Source organism: Heloderma suspectum, chromosome 2 (genome assembly GCF_057233095.1).
Source record: "Heloderma suspectum isolate Gila_16-S chromosome 2, 16-S_ref, whole genome shotgun sequence".
In the NCBI taxonomy this organism is placed as follows: domain Eukaryota; kingdom Metazoa; phylum Chordata; class Lepidosauria; order Squamata; family Helodermatidae; genus Heloderma; species Heloderma suspectum.
This window is the reverse complement of record NC_139459.1, coordinates 359,411,572-359,434,319: the sequence shown is the minus strand read 5'-3', so window position 1 is coordinate 359,434,319 and position 22,748 is coordinate 359,411,572. Positions and strand designations below refer to the sequence as shown.

The 22,748-nt window shown below is 48.3% G+C and overlaps 1 protein-coding gene and 1 pseudogene across 2 annotated transcripts in view; both read left to right on the top strand.

Annotated features, from left to right (window-relative positions):
- The window catches only part of LOC146355606 (uncharacterized), a 151,874-nt gene extending 140,807 nt beyond the window's left edge, over positions 1–11,067 (top strand). The window contains 3 exon segments of the mRNA XM_084830636.1: positions 773–790; positions 9,612–10,646; positions 10,649–11,067. Coding sequence (XP_084686762.1) covers positions 773–790; positions 9,612–10,646; positions 10,649–11,067 — 1,472 coding nt within the window.
- Positions 10,999–18,131, top strand: LOC146355605 (uncharacterized; annotated as a pseudogene). Its single transcript, XR_014787207.1, has one exon. The product of XR_014787207.1 is annotated as an uncharacterized LOC146355605 (transcript).
- The last annotated feature ends 4,617 nt before the right edge of the window (positions 18,132–22,748 follow it).

Below are 22,748 nucleotides of genomic sequence, written 5' to 3'. Positions count from 1 at the left end.
AATCTGTCACTGCTTCCATTTCTTCCCCTTCTATATGCCAGGAAGTGATGGGGCCAGATGCCATGATCTTAGTTTTTTTTAATGTTGAGTTTCAAACCAGCTTTTGCACTCTCCTCTTTCACCTTCAACAAGAGGCTCTTTAGATCCTCTTCGCTTTCTGCCATTAGGGTGGTGTCGTCTGCATATCTGAGGTTGTTGATAATTCTCCCGGCAATCTTAATTCCGACCTGTGATTCATCCAACCCGGCGTTTCTCATGATGTCCTCTGCATATAAGTTAAATAAGCAGGGCGACAATATGCAGCCTTGTCGTACTCCTTTCCCAATTTTGAACCAATCGGTTGTTCCATGTCTGGTTCTTACTGTTGCTTCTTGACCCTCGTACAGGTTTCTCAGGAGACAGGTAAGGTGGTCTGGTACCTCCATCTCTTTCAGAATTTGCCAGAGTTTGTTGTGATCCACACAATCAAAGGCTTTAGCATAGTCAATGAAGCAGAAATAGACGTTTTTCTGGAATTCTCTTGCTTTCTCCATGATCCAGCGAAAGTTGGCGATTTGATCTCTAGTTCCTCTGCCTCTTCGAAACCCAGCTTGTACTTCCGGTAGTTCTCGGTTCACATACTGCTGAAGCCTAGCTTGTAGGATTTTGAGCATCACCTTGCTGGCATGTGAAATGAGCGCAATTGTACGGTAGTTTGAACACTCTTTGGCGTTGCCCTTCTTTGGGATTGGAATGTAAACTGACCTTTTCCAGTCTTGTGGCCACTGTTGAGTGTTCCAAATTTGTTGCCATATTGAGTGCAGCACTTTAACAGCATCATCTTTTAGGATTTTAAATAGCTCAGCTGGAATACTGTCATCTCCGCCAGCTTTGTTGTTACTAATGCTTCCTAAGGCCCACTTGACTTCACTCTCGAGGATGTCCGGCTAAAGTTCAGTGACCGCACTATCATGGCTATCGGGGACATTAAGATCTTTCCTGTATAGTTCTTCTGTGTATTCTTTCCACCTCTTCTTAATCTCATCTGCTTCTGTTAGGTCCCTGCCTTTGTCCTTATCATGCCCGTCTTTGCACAAAACGTTCCCTTGAGATCTCCGATTTTCTTGAAAAGATCTCTAGTCTTTCCCATTCTGTTGTTTTCCTCGATTTCTTTGCATTGGTCATTTAAGAAGGCCTTCTTGTCTCTCCTTGCTATTCTCTGGAACTCTGCATTCAGTTGGATATATCTTCCCCTTTCTCCCTGTGCCTACCCAATTCCGTCTAATGAAGTGACTACCCTTTTACCTCAGTCCTATGCATGTTTTGTCATTGGGGAGGGGGTGCATGAACTCTAGCTTCAGTGGTGAGGGTAAGGCACTTAGTACATGGTCAGAGTTTCTCCATAACTGAGCCCTACGTCTGAAAACAGACTCATTGGCAGAATCCTGGTGAAGTCTTGGCACAAATGAAGTTATGGGGAGGAAGATACAATGAGAGCTTGTGCATAACAAGAAGGAGGTAGAGGAGAGTTGCACAAAACAAGACATCTGTTTTGATGAAGAGTTGCTGGAGGATGGTAGGAGGAGGAGGGATGGTTGCATGGGGGGAAATAGAATTGGTAGGGGGAGAATGTAAGTGCTCAGTGGTGAAAGAAAAACATTCTGCACATGCTCAGAGACACTCTCTATTTAAGAACATAGGAAGAGCCGTGCTGCATCAGACCAAGCTTCATCTAGTCCAGCATTCTTTTTACACAGTGGCCAACCAGATGCCCATAGGAAACCCACAAGCAGGACATGAGTGCAATAGCACCTTCCCACTTCCTGCTAACATTGGTGAAATGTAAATAAATTCTAGTCATTCTAAATTTGCATGCATGTATATCCTTCAGAAACTTAATAAAAATTATATCCAATTCTTCCAAGGAATAAAAATGCTATTAGCAGTTCCCTTTAAAAGAAAATCAAAATATAAACCCTGCCCCTATTTTTCTGACGTTGGGCAGGTGTATCCCCTTCTAGCGGGCCACTGTGCCTGAAATTATCATCCAGTTTTCTGACCAAGAGAAATTTCCCGAGGTAGTCAACAGGAAGCATCAAGACTCATTTTTCCAAACCTTGACTCAGGTTTGGCGCTGAGCTGAAGTGGTCTGACTGCAAATTGGCCAGAGCAGAAGTAGGATGTTTTCCAAACTGCTGAATCGAGGTCTGAGTTGGGGTCAGTGGGGTGGGGGGGTCAGTGCACACTTCTTATGTATGTATGTAATCTACACACACACATATATATTAGATGTGCGCTTAGAGTCGTGCGTGCGTGCGTGTGTGTGTGCGTGCGTGCGTGTGTGATGGGCCTGTGCCCCCGATCTTTTAAGAACCGAGCAACGCCCCTGGCTGGCTGGCTGGCCGGCTTTCCCTCTCCCGCGCAGCCGGAGGGCCCCCTCCCAGCTTCCCGCTACCGCGGCGGGGCCAAGTCCGCAGCCGGGAGCCACCCGGGGCGCGGCGAGGGGGCGAGGGCTGCCGCGGCACGGTCCCGGCGCGGGGCGCGGGGCAGCGTCTGCGCTTCGGCCCCGCCAGGGGGGGACCGAGCCGCGCTGCGAGCGCGGCAGCCAGGAAAGCGCCTCCCCGGGGCGGGCCACGGCGCGCGCCTCCCCCGGGCCCCGGCGAAGCGTCCCTCGGCCTTCCGGGGAGGGGCGGAGGCTGCGGCGGGATTCCTCGCGAGGAGCGGGGGCCGGCGCGTGGCGAGGGCAGCGCGGAGACCAGGTGCCCTGCGGGGGGCTCTGCCTGCGGCGGGGGCCGGGGGCCCAGCCTGCCTCGGCCCGGGGGGCGGCGGGTCCACGCAGACCCGCGGCCGAGCGGGGCCCGAGAGCCGCCTGCTTCCTCTGCCCCGGCCGCGTCGAAGGCCGTCCCGCCCTCGGCCAGGCCAGCCTCTGCGCCGCGGAGCGGGAGGAGCGGAGCGCGATCGGAGCAGCCTCGGCGCCGGCGGGCCGGGCCGGGCCGGGAGGAAGGGGGCCGCCCCGCCGTCCGCCGCTGGGCCCCGGGCGCCTTGCCGGAGCGCGCTCGCTTACCGCCGCCCCCCCCGGCGCCCGTTTCGTGCTGCCCCCAATATTCCCCCGCCCCCCGAGTTTCAGGCCTCCGCTGCGCATGGACGTGTGCCTGCGCACTGAGCTGTGACGGAAGCGCCTGGCTTCAGATCCAGCTCAGCCATCAAACTGGGGCTCTGGCTTGGCCTCCGTCAGAGCTGACTGGAGGCTGCTGAAAAGCTCGATTTGCTGGAGCGTGCGTTTTAAAACTTCAGCAGGAAAACGTGCATAGCGTTTCAACTCGTTAAACAAATGAAAACCCGCCACACAGAAAGTCTTGAGATATGAATGGTCTATCGAGAAAAGGACTGCAAAGGGAGGTCGCATAGAGAAGTGGAATGTGAAACACGCAGTGATTACAAAGAAGATGCATGCGTACACTCTGCCAAATACGCTGCAGTTTAACACCTGCTCAGGCCTGTTAGAAAACAATGTCAGGAGTGTAGAAGGCCGAGCTAGCAGCACTGGAATGGTTACTTTGCTCCACTTAAACTTCCACTAGTCCAAACTAGCGAAATGCAGCGTTTGAAGCTTTCAGCTATATAGCAGTCTGGTCCAAACATTTACAGGGAAGGAAGGAAAGGGGATTAAAGGGAAGGTATCGCTAGCTGTCCCAAGCAGAGATCTGAAGGACAGGCTTTTGTGGACCTAGAGGAAGGTTGAAGGAGACCTCTCCTAGGATCCAGGGTGCAGAACTCAGCAAAGTCTAGTGAGGAAAAATTAATCCAGGTAGAAAGCGAAGAGAACGTTTTAAAATGGAGAAAGGTGGTGAAGTCTGAGCCTCACCAGTGAGGAAAATAAAATAGCAAGGAAAACCAAATCAAGCTGCTCAGGAGCTAGGCTTCTAGGCCCCCAAAGCTATTTCAGAAACAGTGCCCAGCTGCAGCCCTAAAAACTGAAGAAGGGACATGGTCAGAGGGAGAAATTCCTTGTTCTCTCACAAAGAAGGCAAACGTGCCAAATTTGGCCTAAAGGGCCCCCGAACTACCAAAAGCTGGAGCTATGCAAAACAGAACAAACAATAGAAAGAGCTGAACACAAAGTCTTCCTTCTAAGGTTCAGTCTCTTTGTGATTCATTGTCTGCCCTAAACTTCCTTGCCTTCTGATTGGCGTTTTTCTTTCTTTTCAGTTGTCAACTAGCTGATATACCAGGCATTGCCCAGGGGTGTAATTTTGTCATAGCTACTATTTGTTAGAAACACACTAAGGTAGGTTCACGCTTCTTGGAAAGGCTCCATAAGAAAGGTGAAAAGGAAAATTTAGGAGATTTTTTGTTTATTTATTAGAGTCCTCCACAGTGGTTGGTTTGACATGAAGCCCTATCATAACACTGCATTAACACTATAAATGGTTTCAGGCTTATGGCGCATTGCCCACACAGAGGGTGTTTTTTTTAATGCTTTGTAAGCCTTAAAGGTCACCAAAATCTTGAAATATGTCAGAAAAAACCTAATCCTATTCAAACCTTAACTCCTTAAGGTCCACTCCTATTGGGATAGCCAGCCGCCTCCAAACTTAAGAGGCGGCTGACTATCCAATGCAGGGCCAGTGGAGCGCAGAGGGGATCCTCTCCTCCACGCTCCAGCCACCCTGCCTTTGTGGCTAGACAGCCGATTTTTGCTGTCTAGCTGGAGGCTTCCGAGCGGGATGGGGGAGGCCTCATGGCACATAGGAAGTGTCGTGACGATGCTTCCGTGGTCTCCTTCCCACCCCGGGTATGCCCCCTTTTCGCATGCTCTGCACTATTTACGAGCGCGGAGACAGGGAAGAACCGTGCTGCCTGTGAGGTGGTGGGGGAGGTGGCAGGGAGCGCGGTTTCTGGGAACCACCCTCAGAGCTCGGTTCCCAGAAGCTGAAAAATGCTATGGCTGTCTAGTCACTGTCTAGCATCCATAGGTTTGCTCTCCCTGTGTGCTTTAAATTCCCCCTCAAATATTTCAGGTGAACTACTTGTGATGTACTGGGACAAAACTTTAACTGGGGGTACTATTTTTAGCTTGGTTTACCAAATACAGTAGAAGAAACTTGGTAAATGAGATCTAAAGTATTTGCAATTGAAACTTTTTTGTATGCAAACTGCATGACTGGAAAATGTTCTGGAAAATTTCAAAGTTTTCAGGAAAACCCACCTCAGTGAATAGGGAGGGGCAACTTGTGACCCTCCAGATGTTTTGGCCTACAACTCCTGTAAGTCGTATCCAGCATAGCCAATGCTGAGGGATCATGGGAGTTGTTGGCCAAAACATCTGGAGGGCCACAAGGTGCCCACCCTTATTTTAAAAGGGTGCCTTAAGAAGGCATTGCTAAAACAACATTTGTACGTATGTGGTACGGTTGAAATGTAAGATGAGCGAAGCCATGCCTCCTGGCAGCGCTAGGCTCGGCCCCCGCCATGGTATACCCCTATAAATCTTTTGAAGGAGAGGTGTGTCTGCCCTATTTCCCTGAGGTGTGTGGGGTGGGCAGCCATACAACTCTGTCCCATGGCCTATTAATTTACCCTAGCTTCAAACTGTATCAACTGCAAAGCCATGCGCTGGTTCAGGAAGTCTGCCACCTAGATGTTACTGAAGGCTTCAAACACACCAACACATGTAAATTAATTAAAATTAGATAATGCATTTAAAAAAAAAAAAAAAAAAGGTGCTCACCGCCAGGTATGTATGCAAAGTTCCAGGTGTGTAAGTTTAACAGTTTTGGCACTATGGGGCTGACAGAGAGACAGACCCACATCATCTTTTATAAGAAATACTTATAAAGCCTACTTACCAATAGCTGTCAAGGATTTGTCATCAGATTGATATGTATGCAGATAGGTTTTTAAGGACACGCACTTGGCTTGATGAAAAGGACCCAAATGCCAACGTTGACCTGGTACGCAAAGTGGAGGGAAAAGTCCTGTAGTGGGCAGGAGAAGCTTTGCAGGAGTGGAATGAGGTGGGATCAAGATCATGGGATTGATGTGGGAGGGAGGGGAAGCCATCCCAGGAATCGAGAGAAGTCTGAATAAAATTGGGGAAGGAGGTGGGAGATATATTTCGAGCCTAAACATCAGGCCTTTTCTAGATGGAGCAGCTTGAACAAAAAGGTCATGAAGGAAAGTAAGATGGGACAGTGAAATGCCACTCAGGGTGCAATCCTATGCATGTTTAGACAAAAAAGGCCTACCACTCCAAGAACTTCAGGTTAGCTGTGGAATGCTGGGAGTGGTACGCTTTTTTTCTGTCTAAACATGCATAAGATTGCACCTTTACTTAATTTATGTGGTCTGTTTACCACACCCCCAACACCTGAGGCAGCTTATAATAATTAAAGCCAGAAAACCCAAAGGTCTACAAAGGGTGAAAGTCCCATTCCTTGCTGAGAACACTGGTGTATGTGGAGGAGAATATTATTTGTAGAGATTTTTTTTTTCTTTCTCACATAGCCAGCGTCCTTCAAGGAGGTAGCTGAGTATTTTACTGTGGGGGAAGAGTTATTTCCTGGATCCAGGCCAAAGAGCTCTGTGCAAGAAAGCTGTGCCGGAGGAGCTGGGAACTATGGCGTCTCTGGGTAAGGATTTCTTTTCCTTACTGGATAAATGAGAATGGGATGAATTTCTCTTCTTGGTTGTTGCAGTTGGGATGGTCCTCCCCATAGGCTAATGGATTCTTGGGGGCTCTGTAGGATTTTTTGTATGGTGTGGAGGCATTGCTGTCAAAGCCCTGGTCAATCTCTGGAAGGCAAAGCTGAGCCAGGCGGTTGACAGAAATGCTCTGAAGCAACTTCTCATCTTGAGCTGAGTCATGGCTGCTCTTTACTGTACATCTAAATTTTTTTGATGAAATGATGACTAATAAATGTGAAGTGCGTATAAAGGAAAAAATTAAGAAAGAGCACTCAGAATGCCTGAAGATTTTGTAGTGACCAGCCTGTCTCTTTCTTTGCAAGAAATTCCCAGACTAGACCTCAGCTCCCAGCTGGAAGAAGGAAAATATCACGTTGTCCAAGGCTCCGACAAAGAGGAGCGACTGGCAGGTACCTGCTTAGATTTGTAGTGGAACTATTTCCTGTCTGGGAATTCAGTGGGGGTTTTGGAGAACTTTTCATCTTCCTTTCAATTGTTGAGCTTAATCAGCTGCACAGCATATCCCCCAACAGAATACAGAGCGTGATTTGATTTCATTTGTACCTTGCTGTCTGTGAAAACATGGCACTGAAGTAGGCTTATAGGCACCATTAAAATGGATTCAAACAATAAAAAATACATTCAAATTCAATACAAGCATGACCATTACAGAATAAAAACAGTACCCCTCTTAACAAACTTACAGACAGAAGGTCTTGAATGAAGCGTTCCTTGCCTGTCAATGGTAGGATATCACGCTTCCTGTAATCAGCCCCATCAACAGTCTGGCTCCAGCATTTTGGACCGGGGAAACTTTCTGAGCAGTTTTTGAAGGCAGCCCCATGCATGGCATGTTACAGTAGTCCAAGCAGGATGTAAATAAGGCATGGTGACTGTGGCCAGATCAGACACCCTAGGAATGTGTGTGGTGTGCAAATGCACTCCTGGCCACTGCCGAGACCTGGGCATCCGGGTTCAGGGCTACGCCCCAAAGCACCTCGAACTGTGAGCCTGAGTCTTCAGAGGGAGTGTAACGCCATCCAGCACAGGACGAATCTCCTCTCCCTGATTTCCTTTCGACTGAGCAGCAATACCACTACCTTGTCTGGATTAAACTTCAATGTATTTGCCCCCATCCACTCCATTACCAACCTGAGACCTGCTTCAGAACCAGAAAAGCTTCCTTGGATTTAGACGGAAAGGAGAGGGAGAGCGGGGTGTCATCAGGATCCTGGTGGCACCGAACCCCAAACTCCCAGTCGATTCGTGTATATGTGCAACACTACGGGGGATGAGGTTGAATCCTGAGGATCACTGCAGGCTAGTGGCCACGGCTTCGAGCAGGAATCCCCCAGCACCAACTTCTGAAATCGGACCTCCAAGACGGACCTGAGCGACTAGCACCTCTGTGTCCCATCTCAGACAGAAGCCATTAAAGGATGCGATGGTCGATGTTATCAAAAGCTGCAGAAAGGTCCAGTTCCTGGTGTAGATCATCCACCAAGCTGACCAAAGTTGTCTCTGTCCCATAGCCTGACCTGAAGGTAGATTGAAATGGATTTAGGTAATCCATGTCATCCAGAAATCCCTGGAGCTGAGAAGCCACCTCACCCTCCAGCACCTTGCCCAAGAACCAGCGCCAATCAGCTATTGGGGGTATAGAAATTAAATAAATAAATAAATAATGGAATATTGTAGATTGGCTGGAAAGTATCAACTACCGGCCAGTCTCTAATTTGAGTACCACCTCATTTAGCCACGATAGAATAACACCGTGCCTTTAAGAAGCATTTGCCACTACCCTTACCCGCTCAGCTGGTCCCCAACGCCTGGCTGCATTTATAAGCCAGAGGGGGCAAGGGTCCAGCACACGAGTGGCGGGCCTCACCTCTCCAGGAATCCTGTCCACATCATCGTGCTATACAGATGGAAAAGTACCGATTGTAACTGGACACGCAGCAGCCAAAGTTACATCCACCCGACGTGGAACGAGTACAGCGTCGAACCCAGCACAGATACCATCAATGTTATCTGCAAAGTGTTGTGCAAATTAGTCCCAGTAGGCTTAAGTCCACGTCCAGTTGCCAACGGGCAATAATTGTATGTCTAGTAACTCGTACATAGACAGGAAGGCAGATGCACGGGCCCTCCCTTCCTTCCTCCAGTCTTGCCAACAGACCGGATGGCCCTCCCCCTCATTCACCTCGAACTAGCTCCCACAAAGGGACAACCACTCTGGTGCCACCTCTTTGGTGGCAGCCCTGTCCCAAGGCTGCCCACCTTTTATGCACCAGCCGCAGGAAGCTGGTGCAGTCCTTGGAGTGGTGGCAGAAGAGAGAGTACGGGGACCAGGGTGTGGTTCTGCGAAGGCACAGTTCTCTCGCCCCAGCAAGTTAATGTGAAACAGCCACAGGTAGCAGACAGGAAGCACGATGGTTGAGGTCAGTAGTGGTCTACCTGACCAGGTGTCTCTTCTTTCTTCTTGTGTAGCAATGCAGCTAATTGTGCTTGATTTCTGGTGAGATCTTTGATTTCTTCCATGAACTCCTAAGACGATGTTCTTTTTCTTTCTTTTTCTCGCAAAGCAGATGACGGGCAGGACAAGGAGAAATATCAGGAGCCATCTCTGGTGTCAACGGAAACCACCCAGCATGAAGAGGGGAAAGAGTTGTTTGGGGAACAAAGGGGACCAAAATATAACCGGCGGAACTTGACAGTGAAGAGGAAGATGAAATCTGCTGTTTCTCAGAGTTCTGACACAGATGAACTCCAGATGTCACAAGAAGATCAGAAAGCAAAGCAAAGGAAAAAGCCTGCAGTGTGTGGGGAGATATTCAACCATAATTCTGAACTGAATAACCACTGCAGGGCCCACACAGGAGAGAAACCATATAAGTGCATGGAGTGCCGAAAGAATTTCTGTCAGAGATCACAACTTACTTCACATCAACAAACTCACACAGCAGAGAAACCATATAAATGCATGGAGTGTGGAAAGAGCTTCGGTCAGAATGGAACACTTACTAAACATCAAAGAACCCACACTGGGGAGAAACCATATAAATGCATAGAGTGCGGAAAGAGCTTCATTCATAGTGGTAGTCTTACTAAGCACCAACGAACTCACACAGGGGAGAAACCATATAAATGCATGGAGTGTGGAAAGAGCTTCAGTGACAGTGGAACACTGACGAAGCACCAACGAACTCACACAGGGGAGAAACCATCTAAATGCATGGAGTGTGGAAAAAGCTTCAGTCAAAGCTCATATCTTACTTTACATCTAAGAGCTCATACAGGGGAGAAACCATATAAATGTCTGGAGTGTGGAAAGAACTTCAGTCAAAGCTCACATCTTACTTTACATCTAAGAGCTCATACAGGGGAGAAACCATATAAATGTTTGGAGTGTGGAAAGAGCTTCAGTTGTCGGTCAAGCCTTACTTCACATCAACGAACTCACACAGGGGAGAAACCGTATAAATGCATAGAGTGTGGAAGGAATTTCTGTCAGAGATCACATCTTACTTTACATAAAAGAACCCATACAGGGGAGCAACCATATAAATGCTCGGAGTGTGGAAAGAGCTTCAGTCAAAGCTCACATCTTACTTTACATCTAAGAGCTCATACAGGGGAGAAACCATATAAATGTCTGGAGTGTGGAAAGAACTTCAGTTGTCACTCAAGCCTTACTTCACATCTACGAACTCACACAGGGGAGAAACCATATAAATGCATGGAGTGTGGAAAGAGCTTCAGTCAAAGCTCACATCTTACTTTACATCTAAGAGTTCATACAGGGGAGAAACCATATAAATGTCTGGAGTGTGGAAAGAACTTCAGTTGTCAGTCAAGCCTTGCTTTACATCAACGAACTCACACAGGGGAGAAACCATATAAATGCATGGAGTGTGGAAAGAGCTTCAGTCAAAGTTCACATCTTACTTTACATCTAAGAGCTCATACAGGGGAGAAACCATATGCATAGAGTGTGGAAAGAGCTTCAGTGACAGTAGAAGACTGACTAATCACCAACGAACTCACACAGGAGAGAAGCCATATAAATGCATGGAGTGTGGAAAGAGCTTCAGTCAAAGCTCATATCTTACTTTTCATCAAAGAACTCATACGGGGGGAAAACCATATCACCGTCTGGAGCGTGTCAAGAGCTTTGGTCAAAGATCACATCTTACTTTACAGCAAAGAACTCCCACAGGGGAGAAACCATATAAATGTCTGGAGGGTGGAAAGAGCTTCAGTGCTAATGGAAATCTTCCTAAGCACCAACAAACACACACAGGGGAGAAACCATATTAATGTATGGAGTGTGGAAAGAGCTTCACTGCTAGCTCAAGTCTGATTACACATCATAGAAGTCATATGGTGGAGAAACCATAGGGAGAAGCCAGTTGTGAAATCCAATACTCTGCTTCTGCCAACGGAAGCAGATGGACGGTGCTTTCCTCTCCATTCTACAGACAACTGCACACCCTCAAAATCTGCACTCAAGATTTGGTGGACCCTGTGTAGCAGACCACCCAGCATGAAGAGGGGGAAGAGTTGTTTGGGAAAGATGGAGTGTGGAAAGAGCTTCAGTGATCATGGAAAACCTACTAGACACCAACGAACTCACACAGGAGAGAAACCATATGAATGCAAAGAGTGTGGAAAGACCTTCAGTTGTCGGTCAAGCCTTACTTCGCATCAACGAACTCACACAGTGGAGAAACCATATAAATGCATGGAGTGTGGAAAGAGCTTCAGTGACAGTGGAACACTGGCTAAACGCCAACGAACTCACACCGGGGAGAAACCACATAAATGCTTGGAGTTTGGAAAGAGCTTAAGTGATAGTGGAACATTTACTAAACATAATAGAACTCACAACGGGGAGAAACCATATAAATGCATAGAGTGTGGAAGGAATTTCTGTCAGAGATCATATCTTACTTTACATCTAAGAGTTCATACAGGGGTGAAACCACAGAAATGCATAGAGTGTGGAAAGAGCTTCAGTCGTGGGTCAAGCCTTACTTTACATCTAAGAGCTCATACAGGGGAGAAACCATATAAATGCATGGAGTGTGGAAACAGCTTCAGTTATCGTGGAACACTTAACTAAACATAAAAGACCACACACGGGAGAAACCATATGAATGCATGGCGTGTGGAAAAAGCTTCAGCCAAAGCTCACATCTTACTTTACATCTAAGAGCTCATACAAGGAAGAAACCATATAAATGCATAGGGTGTGGAAGGAGCTTCAGTGATAGTGGAAAACTTACTAGGCACCAACGACCTCACACGGGAGAATCCATATGAATGCATAGAGTGTGGAAAGCGTTTCAGTCAAAGCTCAGATCTTACTTTACATCACAGAACTCACACAGGGGAGAAACCACATAAATGTCTGGAGTGTGGAAAGGGCTTCAGTGATAGTGGAACACTTACTTCAAATCTACAAACTCACACAGGGGAGAAACCATATAAATGCTTGAAGTGTGGAAAGAACTTCATTCAGAATGGAAATCTTATGAACCACCAAAGAACTCACACAGGAGAGAAACCATATAAATGCATAGAGCGTGGAAAGAATTTCTGTCAGAGATCACATCTTACTTCACATCAACAAACCACCCAATGAAGGAGAAGACGAGGATGAAACTTTTGAAAAGCAAATACCCAATGTTTCAAAGAATCATGATGTAGTAGTAATGGGGGACTTCAATTTCCCCAATATTTGTTGGGAGACAAATTCTGCAAAACATGGCCCCTCCAGGAAATTCCTGACTTGTGTGGTGGAGAAATTCATCTTAGAGGAAGTAGAGGAAGGAACTAGAGCATCGGCTATTCTTGACTTGATCCTAACCAACAGAGATGACTTAGTGGATAAAGTAGCAGTTGCAGGAACTCTGGGGGAAAGCGACCATGTGATACTTGAGTTCTTGGTTCTAAGGGAAGCAAAAGCCGAGTGTAGTCAAACACGTACCCCGGATTTTAGCAAAGCAGATTTAAGTACAGGCTAAAGGGGTAGGATTGCAGCTTGAGATCAGTAGGCATATGGTCAGGGAACCCTGAATTACTTTGAGTTCAGAACTCCAGGGCCAGATGAACTGCACCCTAGAGTAATAAAGGAACTGGCAGAAGAACTCTCAGAACCGTTGTCTATTCTCTTTGAGAAATCATGGAGGATGGGGGAAGTGCCAGATGACTGGAGGAGGGCTAATGTCCCTATCTTCAAAAAGGGTAAAATGGAGGAACCTGGGACCAGTCAGTGTGACATCAATCCCTGGGAAAATTCTGGAGCAGATGATAAAGCAATCCATCTGGAAGCACCTTGAAAACAATAGAGTGATTACTCGAAGCCAACATGGATTTGTCAAGAACAAATCCTGCCAGACGAATCTGATCTCATTTTTTGATCAAGTAACCTCCCTTGGAAACCAGTCCTGAAAGTGAAATCTGGAGCCCCTCAGATCTGCTCAGGGAGCTGGGGTATGAGTAGTATTATAAGTGGTATGAATGTGGTAAGACCTTTACTCAGGGTTTCCGTCTTCCTAATCATCAGAACACTCAGAAGAAGGCAAACCATTCAAAGCCAAATGTGGACAAAGGCTCTGTAATCAGTTTGGTTTGATGAAGACTATGGTTTTCATTTCTTTTCTAAATTCAGAGGACGCAATCTGCATTCATGCAGTTGAGAAATATCCCTGCCAGCAGAGGTAGTTGTATGCGCTAGACTTTGCGGAGTGACGCATGGCCATGAGCACGTGGCAGGGAACACCGTGCTCCGAGGATGTGAACGGCATGGTGCATGTCATTGAAGTGTCTCCCCACCCACCACTTCCAACGATCCTTTTAGCAGGGAAGGGGTACTGCCTGCTAAGTGCCAACAGTATTATCGGGGGGAATTGGGATGAGGGGATAAGTCCGAAGGGAAGGAGTAAGCTGATGGTGACTGACGCTCCTGCCCCAGGTTCTGCCTTCTCTAGCTTCTACCTGATGGGACTGAGAAGACAACCCCCTCAGGACGCCTCCCTCAGCTGCTCAGTTGTCCTCACTGGCACACGCAGCTTCAGCCTCTTTTACTCTCTGGGTTAAAGAGACACCCCAAACGCCTAACTGGTTCCCTCCACCCAATACAGGAGCAGTAAGAAGAAAACAGGTTTCTCTAATGGTAGCGCAATAAGACAAACCTACACGAGGGATTTTGTAGAAACAAACAAATAAAAACTTACTGAATACAAGAAGGGTTCTATGTTGTTATTCATCAAATTATGCTTGGTCCTAACCTTCCTACTTACTCCACCCCTTCTAAATCCTCTTCCCCAAACCCCGCTCACTCCATGCAGCTTCCTCAGTCCCCAAGGCCCTGCCTACTCTTTTAACTGTCAGCTCATTCCTTTTATAGTCTTCACACAAGCCCCTCTCACCTTTCATTCACTCCCTAACCCTCTATTAACCTCATCTTACCTGGGCTACATTTAACAACGCAAACAGAAACATTACTATAATAGGCGTATGTTACAGTACCATTGGACATAGTAGATTTTTTTGATAACTGAATATCATTGCTTTTAAAAATATTAATGCTTTAGCTTTTTATGTATCTAAATGGTGAATTGTGCTAACATTCAAAGTATGTACCAATTTGCATATTGCGCTCATTTCACATGCCAGCAAGGTGATGCTCAAAATCCTACAAGCTAGGCTTCAGCAGTATGCAAACCGAGAACTACCGGAAGTACAAGCTGGGTTTCGAAGAGGCAGAGGAACTAGAGATCAAATCGCCAACGTTCGCTGCATCATGGAGAAAGCAAGAGAATTCCAGAAAAACCTCTATTTCTGCTTCATTGACTACACTAAAGCCTTTGATTGTGTGGATCACAACAAACTCTGGCAAATAAAGTGATGGGAGTACCAGACCACCTTACCTGTCTCCTGAGAAACCTGTACGAGGGTCAAGAAGCAACAGTAAGAACCAGACATGGAACAACCGATTGGTTCAAAATTGGGAAAGGAGTATGACAAGGCTGCATATTGTCGCCCTGCTTATTTAATTATATGCAGAGGACATCATGAGAAACGCCGGGTTGGATGAATTACAGGTTGGAATTGAGATTGCCGGGAGAATTATCAACAACCTCCGATATGCAGACGATACCACCCTAATGGCAGAAAGCGAAGAGGATCTCAAGAGCCTCTTGTTGAGGGTGAAAGAGGAGAGTGCAAAAGCTGGTTTGAAACTCAACATTAAAAAACGAAGATCATGGCATCTGGCCCCATCGCTTCCTGGCATATAGAAGGGGAAGAAATGGCAGCAGTGACAGATTTTACTTTCTTGGGCTCCAAGATCACTGCAGACGGTGACTGTAGCCATGAAATTAAAAGATGCTTGCTCCTTGGGAGGAAAGCTATGGCCAACCTAGACAGCATAGTAAGAAGCAGAGACATCACCTTGCCAACAATGGTCCGTCTAATCAAAGCTATGGTTTTCCCAGTAGTAATGTATGGCTGTGAGAGCTGGACTATAAGGAAGGCTGAGCGCCGAAGAATTGATGCTTTCGAACTGTGGTGCTGGAGAAGACTCCCACGAGTCCCCTGGACTGCAAGGAGGTCAAATCAGACAATCCTAAAGGAAATCAACCCTGAGTGCTCATTGGAAGGACAGATACTGAAGCTGAAGCTGAAATATTTTGGCCACCTAATGCAAAGAGAAAACTCTCTGGACAAGACCCTAATGCTGGGAAAGACTGAAGGCAAAAGGAGAAGGGGACGACAGAGGATGAGATGGCTAGATAGCATCACCGATGCAATGAATATAAACTTGAGCACACTCCGGAAGAGAGCGCAGGACAGGAAGGCCTGGCATGCTATGGTTCATGGGGTCACGAAGAGTCGGACACGACTGAACGACTGAACAACAACAAATTCTAACTGAGTTTGGCTGTGAGAGTCATGTGTCTCATGGCCCCTGAAAGACATAATCTTTTGTGGCCTAGGCTCAGCCGCATCAGTTGTGTCTAATCCTTAGTGGTATATAAACACAGGGGTGCAGTGAAGATCCTGTGAAGTCCTGTGAAGATGAAATGCAGAACGTACAGTCTGGGAGAATGACATTAAAGCATAAGTGTTTGCAAAATAAACAGTGATCATTGCCAGCAGTAGTAATTGATGGTAACACAAGACATGGAAGAATTGTGAAGTAATCCCTCTGCCGCACAGAAAAACATCTAAGCCATGGTTTTTCTTTTATGTGATGGATCTATTGATTAAGTTTATGTCCTACACAAACGACAAGAACTATAAGTGAACAATGCAAATTCTAAGAAATCCATTTTCTCGCCATTTAGAAAAAGAATAGAACAGTGCAAATTACAACAAAAATGGACGTGTGCTTCAAGCTAGACGTGTTACAATGGAACATCTTAATAAGGTGTATTTCAGCAGTTGGATTCTCTGATGTTTCTTCGTTTAAGTACGGACTCTTACAGGTCAAGAACAGAACATTCAGGCTGGTTAAAATATTACCACTGGTTTCTGAACACGGCCCTTTCTCACCAGTGTTTATGCATTCTATTGCATGGAGACTGTTGTAAGTAGAGTGCAGAGGGGCGTTGCTGGCAGATGACGGATAGCCTGTAGCACACTGGGTGATGAGTAGATGAATAAATGCTGCGGCTGACATTGCTATGTCCGGTGATCAGCTTGCCTGAGGATATGGGATTGGTGAAGAACATAAGAAGAGCCGTGGTGGATCAGACCAAAGGCCCATCTAGGCCAGCATTCCTTTCACAGAGAACCAGCTGCACATGGGAAACAAACAGGCAGGACATGAGTGAAACGGCACCCTCCCAGCCGTGTTGCCCAGCAGCTGGTGTACATAGGCATACTGCCTCTGATGCTGGAGGTAGCATAGAGTTCTCAGGATTTGTAACCATTGATAGCCTTCTCCAGGAATGTATCCAGTCCCCTTTTAAAGTCATCCAAATCGGTGGCTATCACTACATCCTGTGATAGTGAATTCCATAGTTTGACTGTGTGCTGTGCGAAGAAGTCCTTTCATCTATCCGAAATTTCCCACCAACCAGCTTCATGGAATGACCCCATTGGGTCCCAGTATTATGACAGAGGGAGAAAAAATGTTAATTTACAAGCATAGAAGGTTCTTGCCTTATACAGAGTCAGAAGACTGGGCCTTCGAACTCAGTGCTCTGACTGGCAGTGCCATTCTATAGGGTTTCAAGCAGTTTCCCCAATCCGACCTGGAGATGCCAGGGGTGGAACTTGGGACTTTCTGCATGCAAAGCGGGTGCTCAGGTCCCCAGTTTATAACCCAGTCCAATTTGTACCCCAATCCACAGCAGTGACGTGGGGCGGACAATTTTCCAGTGCTTTATTTTCCCATGGAAAATTTCCGTTTCATAAGGTCATTAGTAAAAATGCATGTATGCCAATTGCAAATACAATATTGGGCGAGCTTGGCAGTTTCAAAGTTGTAATGACTATTTCACGGTGATTATTCCAAGCGTACATACACGTCATTGAAATACGCATATGACTCACAGTGACATGGATCAGTTCTTTGTAGTCTTCCTTGATAATGCTAGTATGCAACATCTTGATTTGCTTTCATAACAGCATGATCCATGTACAGAGGAGGCTTCCCTTCCCTGTAGCCTGTGGCTGTCTGGCTGCAAACTCAGTACCCCTGCAGGAACCCTCTCTTTCCTCTGCTTTTAGTTCGGTTGGCCAGGGCAAGGGGGTTGCTGTCTGTTCTGTCTTGATTCCTGTTTTATGACATTTTAACCTGTTTAGGGAGCAGTCCTATGATCCCTGGGCGAGCGTCCCAGGGACCATAGGATTGTTCACAGTCCCCCTTCCGATGTCGGAGACAGTGCTGCAACCTCAGAAGGGGGGATAGAGACCCCCCTCCCCTCGCAGCCAGCACAGAAAGAACCACACCAGCTGCCCTCCGAGGTTGGAAGGGTGACTCGGAGGAAGAGGAAAGAGGGTGCTCCGGTGCGTGGGGAGGGGAGGAGGCCAGAGAGGCCAGGATACGAGCTATCCTGAGCCTCCTCCAGCACCCTTCCCTCCCCCTCCAAAGCGCCCTCACTAAAAAGCCCATCTAGTGAAATCTGCGGGGCAGGAGGACAGGGAGGCGAAGATCTCCTCTGCCGCTCCTCCCACCCTGCATTGGACGATCGGACGCCTCCGAGTTTGGGGGCTTCCAGTCACCAAGGGGCAATCGATAAGATTGCACCCTTAATTGTTATTGTAAGCCATATTGAACTGTGGAAAAGAGCATGTTGTTACTGATAATGTTCTTTATACGGCACCATCAGTGTGCTTGGCCCAGGACAATTTACAAGAGTGTATGTATGTCTGAATGAGAGTGAGTGTGACAGGAGCACATAGAATCATAGAGTTGGAAGGTGCCTGCCAGACCATTGAGTTTCTGGAGAGGATTCACGCGACCTGCAGCTATATGAAATGTATGTATGTCTGGTGTATGGGTACGGGGGAGAAGAGGGGTGGGAGAGGTTGGAGGGGTGTTCATTCAATTCAATAGGTTTTAAATAATTTGCGGGGGAGAAACACAGTACAAAAGGAGGCCCCTGCCCCGAGGAGCTTCCATATAAAATTCGACAGCGGAGACAACAGAGAGAGGGATGGAAGTAGAGGCTGGGGTGAACCGGGAAGCGACTCGATGGACTCGATGGTCTCATGGGCCCCTTCCAACCCTACTATTCTATGATTCTATGATATGCAGTTGCAAATGCTTAAGCCTAGAAACAGATGATAAGTTACAGTAGGGCAGCCTTTCCCAACCTGGTGCCCTCCAGATCTGTTGGACTACAACTCCCATCACACCTGGCAGCTTGGGGCAATGGGAGTTGTATTCCAACTAGGGGTGTACAAATCCCTTACCTGGCTCCACAGTGGGGGATCCGCGGCGGGGGGAGGTCCGTCCCTCCCCCCCCCCCGGAATCCTCCCTGGCCGGCTCCGCGGAGCTGCCGGCCAGGGCCGTCCACAGCCGGCTTTCCAGACGCGGCCGGGCTGCTGCGGCTGCAAATGGTGGCCGTCGTAGCAGCCACCATTTGCGTCCTGCCAGGCTGCCATGATAGGCTATGTAAGTTTTTACGTAGCCTATCACAGCAAAGAGAAGTGGCACAAACGGCGGACGCTATGCTGTTTGTGCTGCTGCCCTTTCCGTGATAGGCTACGTAAATACTTACGTAAAGGCAGCATTTGCGTGGTTGCTTTTACCGTGATAGGCTATGTAAATACTTACATAGTAATATGTAATATAACATAGTAATATAACATAGTAATATGTAATATAACTATGTAATATAACACAGTTATATTACATATTATATAGTATTATTATATTAGGGCCGCGGTGGCTTAGTGGTTAAGACGCTGAACTGCAGACTGGAAGGTCGGCAGGTCAGCAGTTCGAGACCCGAGTGCTGCGTGATGGAGTGAGCTCCCGTCTTCAGTCCCAGCTCCTGCCAACCTAGCAGTTCGAAAGCAAGAAATTGCAAGTAGATAAATAGGTACCACCTCGGCGGGAAAGGTAACAGCATTCCGTGCACCTCGGTGTTCAGTCATGCCGGCCACATGACAACGGAAGCGTCTTCGGACAGCGCTGGCTCTTCGGCTTAGAAACGGGGATGAGCACCGCACCCTAGAGTCGGACACGACTGGTTGGGGACACCTTTACCTTATTTTTTATATTACATGTAAATACTTACATGGCGTAGCGGCCGCTGTTTGCATCCCTGCTCTTTGCCGTGATAGGCTACATAAATACTTAGGTAGCCTATCACGGCAGCCTGGCAGGATGCAAATGGCGGCCGCAGCAGCCAGCTGAGAGACCAGCCGCCTCTGCCGCTGGAGCATCTGCCCCAGGTAAGCTTCATCCCGTGGGGATTCCGCGGGGTGTCTGGTGGTGGGAGGCCGTTCCGCCATGGGTTTCAGGGGCACTGAAATCCGTGGCAGAATTCTCCGCCATCCCTCATTCCAACGCATCTAGAGGACATCAGGTCAGGAATGGCTGCAGCAGGGCATGGGAATTAAGGGATTGTGTCAAATGCTTTGTGGAGAAAGGTGGTTTTGTGGACGGATCTGAAGGAAGAGATGTTTTAAAACAAAACAAATACCTTTCTGTGATGCATTTGCCTTCAGTTTGCGACTGACTTGTGGTGTGGATTGCATCAATTTGTAGATCACCAGAGTGAGGGATTGTGGGGAGGATTTGGATGGGATGATCTTCAATCCCAGTGTGGTGTAGCGGTTAGAGTGTCGGGCTGGGACTGGGGAGACCTGTATTCTAGTCCCCACTCATCCATGAAGCTGACTGGGTGACTCTGGGCCAGTCAGTGACTCTCAGCCTAACCTACCTCACAGGGTCGTCGTGAGGATAAAAATGCAGAGGAGGGCCATGTAAGCCACCTTGGGTTCCGTGCACGAGGGGGAAAAGGCGGGATATAAATGTTATACTAAATAAAATAATTAAAAAATCCCCTTCCATTTCCAGTTCTGAGCCCCGGGGGGGGGGGGGGGGGAGAGAAGCTGTAACCTAGATGAACCTCAGTCCGCTTCCAACTCGAGGGCTTTATTATTCTAAACCCCTCTACGGTGCAATCCTACGCATGTTTGGCCAGAGAAACGTCCCGCAGCGCCCCGCATTCCCCAGCCAGCATAGGAACTGTCGGGCTACTTTCCGTCTAAAGCGGCACAGGACTGCGCCCTGGGTTCTCTCCCAGGGGCTGCACAAGCGCCGGCTGAGTCTAGCCGTGTTTCTTCCCCCATCTTCCCTCCTTTCCGGTCTCAGCTGGCGCTTCTCACATACCATCCACAAAGGCCCCCCAAAAGCTCCCGCCCCTTCTGTGCCAGGTTGGACGGAACGACCCCGCGCACCTCTAACCAGCATCGACAAAAAGCCGGATCCAGCCTCTCTGCCAAGCGCTCTCGCGTGGCTGCCGTAGCGGCTGCAGTTCTTGCACAGCACAACCGTTCCGGGGCCAGCAGGAACTGCCCGGACGTCCAAGTGGTGCGACCACTGCCTGCTGGGAATTGTAGTCCTCTCGCTTGGAAGCAAGGGAAAAGTCGGGTCGACGTGGAGGAATCCTCGGCGATTGTTGCAGGACCTTTCCCCTCCGCCGCCCGCCCGCTGGCGACCCTCCTGCACTCCATCCTCAAAGGAAAGCTCAGACCCATGTTGATGTGGGCAAAAACAGGCGAACCCAGGGATCCAGCAGTTTGCCGCCGCTGCATGAAAACAGAGAGCCAAGGCACTTTTATCTTGCAGGATCACAGCAGCCGGACGTATGGAGCAAAACAGCACCTACATACACACACACACACACACAGGACCACAGTGGGCTGCGGTGCATGCCGGCCACCCTTTGAATGTTCAAGCTGTGGCTTACTCTGTCATGCAGAGCTGGTGAGGGCAGCTTATGCAAGAGTTAAACAATGCGCACATAGCCCTAGAGCGGCCCATGAGTTCTGCGAGCATTGTTTAACCCGAACACAAGCTGCCCTCGCCGGGTTCACACGGCACAATAAGCCACCGCTGGAATATTCCAAAGGGTGGCCTGTACGCGCCGTAACCCACCGTAGCTTAAATAAGCCGAGGTGGCCTGCAGCAGTCATGCAATCCAGCCCACGGCCTTTTCACTACGAGGCCCAAGGACAGTGGTGTAATGGTAAATTTTGAAGTGCAGGCCCTCCTCGTGACAGTCTCCATCGCCATGCTGGGGCACGCTGGGAGTTGTGGGATTGTTTTCTGTCCAAACGTGCATCACCATGCCCCAAGGAGAGTCCAAAAATGCAAAGTTGAGTTGTTCCATATCAGCAAACCAGTTCTAGCAGTTTTCATCTCCATCAGGAGCAGGCCTTTTGTACAGCTAATGGGACTTTGGGGGCATTCCCAGCATTCTGGCTGGGGCACGCTGGGAGTTGTGGGACTGTTTTCTGTCCAAACGTGCATAGGATTGCTTGCGTCCTTTGTTGCTCACTCAACCCAAAATGCTTTGCATTACAACAGGGATACAGCTCACAAGTATGTATTGTTGCTAAGAAGATCCACCCCTCCCCCCCACTACTGTGAGGATTGCAGCTGAGTGCAGAGGGAAGCCGGAGTGACGTCTCATCCCTGCTAATAAACAAGTCCCTGTGCTTGGACCCTGCGAGCCCTGGTTCTGCTACAGCACTGCACAGTAGCCTTGCTGGAGTGACTGGCTGGCAACCCCATACAGCTGTCTTTTCCTTCCAGGATCTCCTCCATCCCTGATGCTGTTCAATGAACCCTTTGATTTGGCCGGCCACACCTGTTTCTCTGTTGCTGAGGATCCATAGATGGGGATCCTATTTCCACAGGGCTGGGCAACTTGTGCCCCCCCCAGATGTTTGGGCCTACAGCTCCCATTATCCCATTATGCCTAGACTGGCTCGGGCTGATGGGACTTGTAGTCCAAAACATCTGGAGGGCCACAAACTCCCACTCCTGCTCTAGAAGGAGCTGACTTCAGCTCGGCTCAGGATGGGACTCTGAAAGGGGAAGGAAGGAGTTTGATGGGCTCAGGACTGGCGGCCCCTCGTCTGTCTCCTCACTCAGGTCCCTGAGACTGTGAGGTGAGGCAGGACTCCCAGGATGCACGTGACACGTGGGAGGGATGGGTGCGCCTGCCGGGGTGCTTGGGGGAATACGTTTGGGGTGAGGGGAGGACGGGGATGTCTGTCAACCTCCTCCCGCATCCAAAATATGGAATTCATAACTCATACAGCCTGATCCTATGCATGTTTCCTCAAATGTAAGCCCCACTGTGCACAGTGTAGCTTGCTTGTAGAGAAGCATCTGTACTATACTATTTTCTATATAGAATATCCTATATCTACTACAGCGTTGCTGCCACACAGGGCAATTGTAACACTGGCCTCAATATGGGGATGATGCCAGCAGACCACACTGCAGGGTGGTTGTAAATCGTTCCCCAGCCTCACACAAACACACCCTCCTCCAATCCATAACCCAGCAATATGCCTCTGAAATATCACTTGCTGG